This window comes from Armigeres subalbatus, chromosome 2 (genome assembly GCF_024139115.2).
Source record: "Armigeres subalbatus isolate Guangzhou_Male chromosome 2, GZ_Asu_2, whole genome shotgun sequence".
NCBI classification, from domain to species: Eukaryota; Metazoa; Arthropoda; class Insecta; order Diptera; family Culicidae; genus Armigeres; species Armigeres subalbatus.
In genome coordinates, this window is record NC_085140.1 from 187,651,172 (window position 1) to 187,664,619 (window position 13,448).

At 38.0% G+C, this 13,448-nt stretch overlaps 1 protein-coding gene across 3 annotated transcripts in view; it reads right to left on the reverse strand.

Annotated features, from left to right (window-relative positions):
* Positions 1-13,448, reverse strand: part of LOC134211398 (uncharacterized) — a 368,779-nt gene that overhangs the window by 65,486 nt on the left and 289,845 nt on the right. For all 3 annotated transcript variants that reach the window (XM_062688211.1, XM_062688212.1, XM_062688210.1), the window contains exons 3-4: positions 3,164-3,232; positions 1,744-1,881 (exon numbers count right to left, since the gene is read on the reverse strand). In XM_062688211.1, the coding sequence (XP_062544195.1) occupies positions 1,744-1,881; positions 3,164-3,232 (207 nt within the window). The remainder of the gene's footprint in view (positions 1-1,743; positions 1,882-3,163; positions 3,233-13,448) is intronic.

A 13,448-nucleotide genomic window follows, 5' to 3' on the forward strand; every position in this document is an offset into this window, starting at 1 on the left:
AACCACTTTCCCTTCCATGGGACTCAGTCGTGAGTTCTATGTTCGAAATAAATCTCGTTGCATAGAGTTCCATACATTAATCGCCTAAACTTGACGCTCAAATATCATTCATCTTTTCAATCAGTTCGTCTTAACCGATTTTGTTATAATAATTTGAATTAGTTCAAAGAGTAAGTACCATAAGGGCGTAGTTGTAAGATGACAAAAACTGTTACTAAAAATGATTGAAATAAATGTTTATTCTATTGAAATATTATGAATTTTATCGTTGCAGCAGTTTTCTTAGGTGATTCAACGATAGATAATTTATGTCTTATCAGTATGGGAAATAATTGATTTGATATGCAATACCTTGGAATGATTCGTCATGCCTTTACGAAATATTCTACTCTGAATACACATTACTTGTCACTCTCTTCAACTTTTATTTGCAGATCGAATAGTCTAAAGCCATTTTCTCACATCAAGAGTGACGTCGATGGAATTTTTTTTTGGTTTTGAGTCATTTGATCCTAAATAATTAGATCCGTCGTTGAATTTGTTTCTTCATTAATTCATTGAATCCGACGCTCATGACAGCTGCTTTTGTATGTCATACACGGCCACTGTCCAGTCCTCTACAACGAAGACTTAATAACAAAGATATAACCTGGCATGGAATGCAAATCAGAGGGCGCTTGGTCACGAAGCGGTTTCTTCCGTTGACATTCCCAGGTTTAGACGAAGCATAGAGACAGTGGAACAACACATTTGTTGAGAAGAAAAGCTGCCCTATCAAAAATTGGATTACGTTTTATCATTTGATTAATAGCTGGGATCCATTAGTGGAGGCACGCGTGCGTGTCAAAGCCCATTCGCTTTGTTGTGGGACATTAATTCGTTTGGTTACCGCCTGGAACTATCATCTTCGTCGATAATTATCACATTATCGAAAGACGGGGTTGCGAGGAATCTTTGTCACGATCACATCAATTTAGACGAGACTAGTAAACAGATGGATATAGGAAAAAGTTTAGTTATATGTTTGGGAGTGAATCAATAAAAATTAAACCTCAAATCACTTCACAACGTTCAATTAAATTATGCTCACGATAAAGAAGGTCATTATTTTTTTTAAAGAAAAGTTGTGCAGTTTTAGCGAATTCAAACTTCGATGAAAAAGATAGTGTTGTGCTGGAAATATTAATCTCAATATCAATGAGTGAGATTTTAGTGTGATGGTAATGCTCAGGAAGACTAAACTGCAATCAACCGCATATTTGTCCCATAAGAATAGAAAATCCAGTAGCCTTGCGAACAAAGGCGTATGATTAGCAATCCGGAGTTGGCGAGTTCGATTCTCGGTCCGGTCTGGGATGTTTTCGGGTTGGAAACTTTCCCGACACCCTGAGCATAGTGTATCCATTGTACTTGCCACACAAGATACATACTCATACAATGTCGGGCAGATTTGAATTAATAACTGAGGAAATTCTAATAGAATACCAAGTTGAAAAGCAGGCCAAGTTCCAGTTGGAATGTAGAAGAATAGAAAATCCAACAAAGATGGGACTGATATGCGATCATAGGCAGTAAACCGCTAAATAGTTCGTTTCTTATTTTGGATTTTTTTCAAAAGGGGTACTCATATTTGCAAAGAGAAACGAATAGAAGTGATTTCTTAAAGCGACTTATATAGCAGCCTATTGTCCAGAATAGAAAACTCTTCTCAGTAGGTAGTTATAACAGCTTTGAGACACTTACCTTCGGTATCAGGAAGAACTTGGACAGTTTGTTGATGGCTTTCTGGCGTTTCTTCTCGACGACCTCGTCCCAGCTGTGGGATCGGAGCACCAACGACAGCATGATTCTGCTTTGAGATGGTGGGCATTGTGCTTTTTCCTGAAACGAAAAAAGGAGACATTGCTCATTTTTTGCGTGACCTGGTTGAATAGTAAATGTAGGGTTCCTAAAGATGTGTTTTTCCGTTTTTTGCTGTTCCATAAGAATTAAATTTTAATCAATTGCTTGGTAAACTTGATCCCTCAATTAGGTAGATTCGTAAGTTGTTGAAAAAGAAACTTCAAAATACAGAAAAAGATTGTCGCTGTCGTCATTGATTGGAAGATATTTTGCTGGCTTTGCAAAAACAAGAAAAAAAAATTCTACTGTTTATTGTTTTGAGACTAGATGCTACGACGACGGTGCAAAAAAAACAAACAGTTTGGTGAGGAAAATTATTTTGAGCTTTTTAGTGGAATGTCTTCACTTGTCATAAGACGAGTTTGTACAATCCCAGTGGATTCCACCACTTAATTGTATCTTGACAGATACGTATTTCGACCTCAACAGTAAGGCCGTTTTCAGTGTCTCGTACTTGGCTCGACTTTAGTCGATAAGTCGAGTCAAGTACGAGACACTGAAGACGGCCTTACTGTTCAGGTCGAAATACGTATCTGTCAACTCTAATTACAATAGTGAATCAGGATATCTAAACTCTTATATTCAAGAAGCTGGTTGAGATTTTTAGAAAATTATCAGCTTATCCAGATTCCTATTTCTAATTTAGAGTGTTTTCATTGTATTTGACATATGTACAATATACATAATTATGCAATGGCGGTCATAGAAAAGTTTTCAATTAATAACTGAGAAAATGTTGAAAGCAGGCAAAAGTTTCAGTGGGAATGTAGAGCCATTGAAGAAGAAGAAGAAGAATAAGTCAAAGAAGGTTAGAAGGTGCAAAATTTGATGGTACCTAATAGACACCATAGAAAGGCTTAAAGAGTTTTCTGATATGAAAGAATTCCAGAATTGCCCATTCACCAAATAAATCAATTTATATTCCGAAATACGCAGGTAGGTAAATAACAGAACCGAAAGGATAATAGATCGCCTGGATGCCGTGACCCAGCAAGGATCAGAAAAGGTGATTAATCATTGTTCAGGTGGGCCACGATGTATGGTGTAGCTTTTTGTTCACGTGCAGGTTCACATTCTTTTGATTTAGCTGATGGCGCCCTTGTCACCGTGTCGTATGTCGGCCTCGTCGGAGCCGTGGTTCATAAATTGTTAAACATCTACACAGTTCATAGAACGTCTGGACGGGAAGAGCAGGACACCCACACAAAAGAAGGTACAACTTAAAGCAGTAAATTACAAATAGAGATGTCGTATCACTTACCTTAGAATAAATTGATTTGATGGGTTGTGTTTTACTAACTACGTCCAATGATTCGGTCGCTGGCATTGGCTGGAAGGAGGAAGAATGAAAATAAAGTAGCAATTAATACGAGGTAAAATGTAAACGGCACCTAGAAAACAGAAATTAGTTTTGGAGTAGAACGATTTCTCGCTAAGAGAGATTTTTTTTCAATCATAAAATCTAAGCCAAATAGGTTTTTATGTTTTAAATGGTCGCCATGAATCTTGTAGAGATTATTGGAAATGTAAAACTATTGAAAGCCGGAATCGGAAATTATTTAAAAAGAAGTTTATAGTTGATAGCTTTTCAGCAGTTTTCAGAAACGAAAAATTTATATCGCCCGAAAATAAAAATAAAATAGATTTTCATATCACAAAAGGAAACACCAATAAGTAATGTACATCAAAAATGGGGCCCTCCTTAGCCGTGCGGTAAGACGCGTGGCTACATAGTGTGACCATGCTGAGGGTGGCTGGGTTCGATTTACGGTGCCGTTCTAGGCAATTTTCGAATTCCTGGGCATAAAAGTATCATCGTGTTAGCCTCATGATATACGAATGAACAAATGGAAACCTGGCTTAGAAAACTCGCAGTTAATAACTGTGGAAGTGCTTAATGAACACAAAGCTGCGAGACGAGCCTATCGTCACCTGTAAGATTATTAATTTTTTGGTGTGTGGCTCCACGCAGCGAACCAATGGTCGATTCCCGTCTGGTACTTTATCATTTTTGTTTCAATAATACAGCCGTGTAAATTTAAAAGTGAACCTAGTTTCACATTCATCAATAATGATGCTCGTGGGTGTCAGTATCGAGGCATCTAAAATTACATGACTTTTTCGAAGTGTGCAGTGCAGTGTGGGGATGTAATGCCAATAATAAGAAGAAGAATCAAACGTACTGTAATGTGGAAATCCGCAGCTTTAAGTAATATCGGCGAATAACAAAAAACACGTTAATAACAAAAAACACGTATTATTAGAAGTTCTCGATCTTTGCCAGTGTAGTTCGTTTATAAGTAGTTTTATAATAGACACAAAGCGCAGGAATTCGTGTAGTGTTCAAGCGACACGTGAACCTAATGTGCCGGCTGTTATCTCCGACCGTCTCACCGCAACACAGTCATGAGAATAGAACAGACGATTCTCAAGTCCAAAAGTAACAGTAGCCTGGGTGTCTACAAAAGCTTAAACTGTAGTCTAAGTTTTTCTGCAAGTTTCTGCAAGCTGTCAGTCAAGGGAACATGCAGTGGAGTTGATCAGCGCTGCCTCTGAAATTTTCAAGACAAATTTTAACTTGGAAATGTAAAAGTTGTTAAAGTTGTTAAGGAAACATAATCTCGGAATGATCTAAAACTGATCCGAATGAGAAATAACGACGCGCAATATACATGAGCTACATTGGAGACCGATGCCCTTCGATTTGAAGTTCTATCGACAGACAGCGAATGAACATTGGTTGTAAACTATGTAGAGTAATCGAAGCCCCTGATCTCATGCGTTGATATGATCAACTTATTGGAGCGAGTCACTTTTGCTGGAGTATCGACTATCGACTGTCCGTGGCTCTGTAAAGTGTTATACACGCTTGAGCTTATCAGAAGGACAAACTTGAAAAAAAAAAATGGATTGTTCAACACAGCAATAATTTGAATTTGAATAAGTTAATCAGTAATTTGACTTCGCTATGCATTACACTGATAACGAACTGGTAAACGCAACATTGAGTCGTCCACTTGTCTCTGGCCTTGAAGCACAGTCGAGCCACTCCGGTCATCGAAATTTAGTCTTCCTGGTCCAGTGTACACTTTTAGTAGGATCTGCTCACTAACTGACGTTTTACGTGAGTCCAGCCACAATGTAATTAGAGAACTTCAAGCCTCTCCGTACATCGTCCTAGCTAACAAGCCATAAAAATACATTAACCGCCTCTTTCAGTTTACCTCTCTAAGCTCAGCTCGCTTTTTGTAATTGTTCTGTATTTTCCGTCAAACTCCAGTATAGAGATACATGGTTCCTATCAGCGACTTCAATCTGCCATCTTTCATGTGGTGGCTTCGGCGACGATATCAATGGGTTCGTCCAGGGTTCGTCCCTTTACGATACAGATGACGGAAAATTATCGATCTTCCATGGATTTCTCTTCGAAGTTATCAACCTTCGCGTTCCTCGGAAGAAAAGAGATTCAAAGTATGATTATAAACAACCTTGGTGGACTGTTGAATTGCGTTACAACGCAAGTTTCGGAACCGATGCTTCCTAATAAAGAACGTTTCTTATAGAGACAGACTTGAATCCGAGCTGGTGCCTTCGAAAACTATGTGTACAACGTTCAAGCTTCTAGAGAGCGTAGTTCGAAAATGTTATCAGCAAAGCATATACTGTCCGACGCGACACAACATCAGCGTACCATGGTCTCAGTTTACTCCAGATGAGATTTGAACAGATCTGAAATGTCTTGACACATCTAGAGGGAACAGACGATCTCTTTTTTCTCCCAATAGCTAAATTCCAGATTGGGGGAGTCACTGGACACTGTTTTCTGGCGGCTCCAAGGCATTGAATGAAAATTGGTGAAGAATGCCAGTCATTAGCTCATGGAGGACTTGCAGTGAGCCATGCTACTAAGTCGTGTAAGACGATTCATGTTCGTGGCCGATGTAGCGAACATGTTCCGGCAAATTTTCGAAGTACAACAGGTAGACCGGAACTATAATACTCCAATGCATTTTGTGCCGTTTCGATCCGAAAGGTCCCGTAGGCGTACACGAGCTCAATACTGTGACGTATGGGGCAAAGTCGACGCCTTGTCTTGCAATGCGCGCGTTGAATCAGCTTGCAGTTGATGAAGAAAGAGAATATCCAATGACTTGAAATGCAACCCAACTGGATACGTAGGTATATGGATGACGTTATCACATGCGCAGAAAAGGAGAATGCCGCACGGGAACTATGCAAGGAGCTCAACGAGATGACGTCAAAGTGAGGTTTTAGGATTCCGTGCTGCCAGATGTTTCTTGTAATGCTATAGAATACTTTGAAAAGCAGGCTAAATTCCAGTTGGAATGTAGAGCCATTGAAGAAGAAGAAGAAGTGTGGCGGGGGTAATTTACCCTGGACCAGCTGTCAAAACATTAGACTTGACTTGCTTGGCAAGCACCGATTAACTGAGGTTTTAGTTGATCAATAATCTAGATAGGCGTTATAACCCCTACACAACAAGACCACTCAAAGGTCACATTTGCGGTCACAAGCCATCAGCAACCTCCACCGTGGTTGATTAGTAAGATGCAGCAATCACAACGGAAAAGATTATCATGTAGATATATCTACATGATGATATTTTCCGTTGTGATTGCTGCATCTGTACTGCATACAGTATTCTATACTGTATACAGTATACTGTGGAAGATCCGGAACGATGAAGTTTAAGCACTGGACCAGGAATAAACCACGCCTTTCGACGGTGGATGAGATGTGAGATTACAGTCTTACTGGATGATTCTGAAACACTACCACCTGAAACTTCTACACGCAGGACCCCAGTTACTTCTCGGAGTGCTACGCGTCTACCTTTGTCCATTAGGTGGTAGGGGCGTAGCACAGAACATCGTTTGTCAATTTCTCAAATGTCTCTGTGCGGTACCAATCCCAAATACAGCAGTTCATGGGAGAGCTGACAGCACCGAGAGTCACCATATTTGAAATCATTTTCACAGAACCATTTTCACAGAACATTCTTCCATTTATTCTGCATTAGAGCCGCTCCTCGACAACCGACGCGACAGTGGAAGCCTGCGCGACTGTTTTATTTTTTTGTAAAAAAGCGGATGATTTAGAGTTTATCGAACCTGAGCGGGACATAAGTTAAAAGCCTTAAAAAAAACCTCTGCACTGCAAAAGCACTGCACTGCACTGTATAATTACCACGATTTTGGACGAGAACATTCTGCCAGAGGAGCGGATGCAATGTGTGTCCCATCTACTAAAGATGAATGATGAACAACACTAACGTGAACGCTCTACCACGCACTAGTTATTTGCAAAGTTGGTGGTTGAGTGGCTATCGTTCATTTCGGTGAAAGTTTAATAGAGCTAAAAAACAAAATCTTTGTCTTCGTCAGTTGGTTGAATCTCATTTTCGTCCGTTTTCTATTCTGTCCCTTAATCTGTCTTACATTTCCTCACAAAGTTTTCAAAAATCTTTGATTCTTACGAGAGGGCTTAGAGGTTTTTGTATCTTTCATAAATAGGTTGCCCAGCTCTCCCTGTTGATGATTTATGACGAAGAACTAGAAAAGTACTAGGTTGTCAGATAATGTATTACGATAGCATTAGCAATGGTGATTAGTCGTAAACCACAGTCTATGGTAACAGATTGAAGTGATGCTACTTTCATATACAGTGCGTCTCATTCGTTTAGCCGCACCAACATATGGCTATGTTTTCATTTGAAAAGAAAACTGAGTCCACTTCATTTCTGTTTTGCCCTTCGTACAACAAAAAGTTGTACCGAGCGAAGGCTATCATTTTCACCCAAAAATCGAACTTTTTATAGAAGTCTCAGAGACCCCATGATGTTATATACCAATCTACTCAGCTCGTCGAGCTGAACAAATGTCTGTCTGTCCGTGTGTATGTGTGTGTGTGTAATGAGAAACCAAAAACATTAGCCACTTTTTCATATAGTAATTCTTAACCGATTTTCTCACAATGATTCTTGCATTCGAAGGGGGACCAAACCCTGAAGTTGATCACTATTGAATTTGAGTAACGATCGACCATTGCGTTTAAAAGTTATTAAGAAAATGGAATTGAACTATGTAAGGGCCATATAAGGTTGGTGTCTTGGCTAAATGCGAGAAAGGCAGTGTCACCACTCGGTGAATTAAGTTTTTATTTAGTTTATTTATCTTCTGAAATCTAAACAAATAACATAGTTTCTTCAAAAGCAGATCTCATTAAAAACTTTATATCTTGAAAAAAAAAAAAGCTTTAGCCGCACTCGTTAAAAACGCATATTTCATAAAATAATTGGTCAATTTTTCATGCTAACTGTTTTCCTTCAGTACCTTTCTGGTATTGGACCCTCTCCTTGTTTTTTGATGACTTCAAAGATACGCTTGGGGTATTTGAGGTTAACAAAGGTTCTGGAACGTTTGCTCTTCTCGATTTTCTCAGCATTCCTTTATGCATCCTTTCAGGTCCATCACGGTATTAGACAGCGTCCATTAAATAGCTAAACCTTTGAAACCATTATTCTAAAATTCGATAGGGTACAATCGGACTGCAAACAGGCCATCCAAATTCGGACGTTTCTTCTTCAAACCACGCTTTTGATTGACGAGATACGTGGATTCGAGACATTATGCCTGCTGAAACACAACATAATCATCCGCATAATTCCCTCCAAAAAGGTGATCAAAACGTCTTCCAGGAGCTCGCAAGTAAGATGTCGGAGTTCATTCTCGTAGATATCCAGCAGATCAGGAAGCTTAGAATAGCAGGAAAATGCACCCCATACCATTACCGTCCCTCCTCCAAAATTTCTCTTAGATCGGACGACCTCTTCATACTTCAAATCGTGCCAGTATAGCCATAGCAATCAGGACCATCCAAGTTGATTTTGTTTTTCATCAGATCCATTCATTAGTTCAGTGCATGTGGTTCTGGGCAAATTTTAACCGATTGGCTTTGTGCTGAAGTGTAAGTTTCGGTTTCGATTTGGGTTTTGTCCATTTTATGTGGGATGACGCATTCAGTACGCGACTAACGGTGCACTTTTGTGCACTGGGAGATCGAACTTGGTGATGATCTGGCGGCAGCTCAAATGATTTTTGATAGCTTCGTGCCGAATTTGGTCCTTTTGCCTAAGTGACAATTTGGAATTCCCCTTGGTACGTGCCATACGACCATATTTATCGGGATTTTTCAGATAATTCTCCTCAACCATCTCTGATCTGTTGATCTTTTGAGCAATTTCCCGATTAGATTGAACTGAACCAGCCAAAATCCGGATTTGGCCTTATTCGACCTCTTCCAATCGTGTTCTTGCATTTCCCATATCTGATGAAAACAAAATCAATGGCATGTTTTACAAAAATAACACTTACTTTAACTGTGAAGTAATGAAAACTTTTACAATATATGTATCAAATTTTAAAGAAAATTTGCGAAAAAAAATTGCTGCGTCTAAACGTTTGCAACGCCCCGGAAGCAGAAAACACGTCAAACTGAAATGTACTGCCTACAAATATCAGTATAAGCTGTCGGAAGGAGTTGGTTAACATATTTTGGAGGATCTCACAACTATATGTATACATAATTAGATTTCTGGCACTGAAACGAAAAGCAAACGTATATTATTTTGAAGTGCGGCTAAACGAATGCACCGCACTGTAATAGATGGTAACGGTAATTTAAAAATAACATGGCCCAAAGAAAAGAAAAATAGGGGAAGGTGGGTGGTTGTCGGCACTCTTTTGTTTTTGGTTAATATCTTTCGTCCAATTGCATAAAATCGTGATATTTGAAGCATAAGCTGATAACTGGTGAAGAGATTTGATTTATTCTATCTATTATAATTTGTTTAATAATAATTTGTTTGACTGCTGATTTTATAACGTTTAGAAGAAGGTGGTCGTTTGTCGGCACCCTAAAACAATCCACTGAAAAGGAAAAAAAGGCAAACTAGGGGCGTTATGGCTAAAAATGTTATGTGTTATTATGGAAATAGCAGGGAAATTAAATACCTTTAAGTACATTATACAAATCTAACAGAATGTTCAAAACTTGTTATTTTTGCTCGTGTCGTGGCTAACAGCATAAAACTTGACAATAAACTTTGATTTGTTTTGATATTTCCCTTGGAAAATGGGGTGCCGACAGACGAAAACCGACCATGTTTGAGTGCCGACAACCGAAATTAGTAACTATTTGAAAAGTAAAAATATGGTGCATTGATATTGGATCACAAAATAGAGTTAATTTACTTTGTAAGTGCCACGACAAAATTCCATGTTTTTACTTTTTCTCAAGTATTTTCTAGGCAGCAGCAATGATGAAGGAACCGCCCTTATGTGGATGTCGACACATTGCTCAATCGCTTTGATTGCTGATAATGTGACTGTCGTTTGTGGTTCGCATTAGGCCTACTTCGATGGTTTCAAATCAATTGAATATTTGCTGTATATAATCTGAGATTATATAATAAACGGCAAGTGTTGTTTCTCACTGCCATGAGACGTTTTATCTCTGTTTATAACATAACACTAAGTAAATGACCGAAAAACAAACATTCATGTAGGTTTTTACAAAAAAAATATCCTACTTGTCAAATGAAACAGAAAGTATTTTCGAAGACATTTGACAGACACATGAAAAAAAAAATCAACGAGCAAATAAATAATAGTTCTGTTTGCCAAGTAATAATATATAGTATTGAATGAAATAGTACTAAGGTAACCATACCGTTAGTGGAGGTAGTGGGGTTTTTCATGAGATTTTTCACAATTAAGTACTGGTAGTTCCTGGTAGTTGTTTCATTGATCGATCCATTGTAAACTTCAGATATTTAAGCTGTAAATTTTTCATGATCATCGATTTAAAAAAAAAATATTTTCATTTGTAGATCTACAAATACCTCCACTATTGGTACCGTTACCCTAACTCGTCTTCTGAACGGGTGATTCAAGAATAATCATTTTTGGGACATTTATAATTTTCATATTGATTTTTCACCGAGCTACCACTAATGAAATCGCTACGCCGAATCTGATATCAATTTTCGGCATTATAAAAGGGATTTTCTTACGTCGACGGAACACAAAACTGACCCCGAGGGTGAGAAAGCTGTCAGCGACGGCGATCGAGTACCGTTATTAAAAATACGTCGATTACAGGGCAGAGCCAGGGCAACTGGCGATGTTGTGTCACCGTCCCGAGGCATCTGGAATAAATTTGAATATCTTAACGCACTTTATGGTTGAGCATCGATGGAACCTCCCGCAAGAAAGCCTACGGAACAGAGGTACGTATCTGGTTACGATGACGAGTTCCAGTTGGTCGCCCGGGAAGTGGAAGAAGCGCATCGACTCGATGTAAAACTCGGAATTAATCGTGTCGAAACAAATAATAATTGATGATAATTAGTGGGTTTCTTAATTTGTGCGCAGTGTAGTGATGGGATATCAATACATAGTTCTGAGGAAAAACTTAAAAACATGGGTAAAAATTATCAAATTTTAAGCAAGTTGTAAGTTTTCATCATGGGAGAACAATTTTAATAAAACAAGTACCAAAAATATAAGACACTTATCAATCAATTGATATGAGTTTTTATAGTTACAAGATACCCGAAACTGTAACTTGCTAAAAGGTAGAATTAAAATATTCATAGGAACCAAACAAATCATTTCCAAAGCACAAAGCAGTCAGAGTTTGGAATTCAATTATCGGAATGCCAATCAAATTCTTCGCAGTTTATCTGACTTGCGTTTTGGTTCCGTCATCCGGTGTGCCAAACGCAGACCAAAGCTGTGTAGCACGCAGAAATTTGATTTCGAACTTATTGTGCGTTGTCTTACTGAGCAATGTTTTGGAGTGATCTATCTTTGGGAATAAGATGAACGGAGTTCTGCTCAACTGAACTAAATGCCAAGTTAACAACAACTCAGAATGTGGTGGGTAACTTCATTTCGCATTAATCATATTAATAATAATAATAATCTAATAATAATTTTTGTTATAAATAAATATGGTAATGAACTACCATGTTAATTTTTTGAGACAAGTTTCACGCCTTAGTGAAAAGACGCTCTGACCAGATGAAAGACATACTGAGGAAAAGTTAATCATAGCGTGAAATAGGAACGATAACGACGGACGACGACGACGATGGACGCCGACGGATGGAAACGATTTGTAAATCAATTAAACTGATTTGGTGGATTTTGACTTGTGAAAAGAGTATTATGGAAAATTTCAACATAACTCGGTGGGAGGATGCTGCCAAAGCAGCTGTGAAGTGAATTGGATTAGCATAAAGTTAGATAGATATTTAAAAACTTTTTTCTTCTCACTTCGAGTCTGACCAAGATGTGCCCATGGCATCTGTTGCTGACAGTTTTAGCATTGTGATGGATTGTTAATGGTAATGATACAAGTGAAATTCCTCAAATGAAATGGAAGTACGTTATATAAAGATAATTAATATAATATAGAAATAAAATAAAGGAGGGATGGTTAAGGGTTGCTTTGTGAAAGGATAAACCAGAAGATTTATCCGTTTTGAATCCTGCCTGAATGACAGTATAGGCACAGACAAATAGACGTAACAGTTAGAAGAATTTCCTGAAAAATACATCGCCCAGTTACTTTATCACCATCTCGCGTGCATGTTGCTCGAAATGTTGTTTAGAACGACAATGTCAACAGAAGGCGCTAGTGCTGGCGGAGTTAGGCTGGGGCACGTAACGAAATTTAATTATATACGCCAAAAATTGATCAGAGAAAAAAAAAAAGATTTTACGCCAATTTTTATAATTGCTCTGGAACGTGCAAAGATAAAAAAATGAGGAATGTCCGAAGGAAAGCCTAAAGGAATTTTCGGAAGAATTCCTGGAGAAATTCCGTTATAGAAATTTCAAAGGATTTGCAAGAAGTTGCAAATAGAGTTTTGGAAGAGTAACTGAAGGGGAATAACTGAAGGGGAATTTATTTCAGCAAATCCCTAAAATATTTGTAAAAAAAAGTTGTTGAAAAAATTGAGCTCCTAATTCAATTTCCGCAGCAATTTAAAAAAAAATCACAAAAGGAATTTCGGAAGGTTTTCCTGAAACAATTTCCATAGTTTTCCGTAGGACCACAAAACAAATGGCTCACAAAGGAATTTTTAAAAGATTTACCAAAGGAATTTCTAAAATAATTCCCGTTTCTTAAAATAATTCGTAAGAAAATTCTCGAATGAATCTCTAGAGGAATTTCCGAAGGAAATTTTGAAGATTTTGTAAAAGAACTTCCGAAAAAATTCCAAACCAAATCCTGAAAGAATTTCCGACATTCTTAAGTATCTGCAAGAATTTCTTTGAATAATCTTCCAAGAATTCTTTTGAAATTTCTTCCAGTGATTTATTCATAAAATCCACCGGAAATAACTTCGAAGATATAAACAGATATTCCTCAAGACATTCGAAAATGCAAAGAAAGAATTATAAGATAATTGTGAAAATGCATTCGGAAATTCTTCAACGAATTATTTTAGGAAT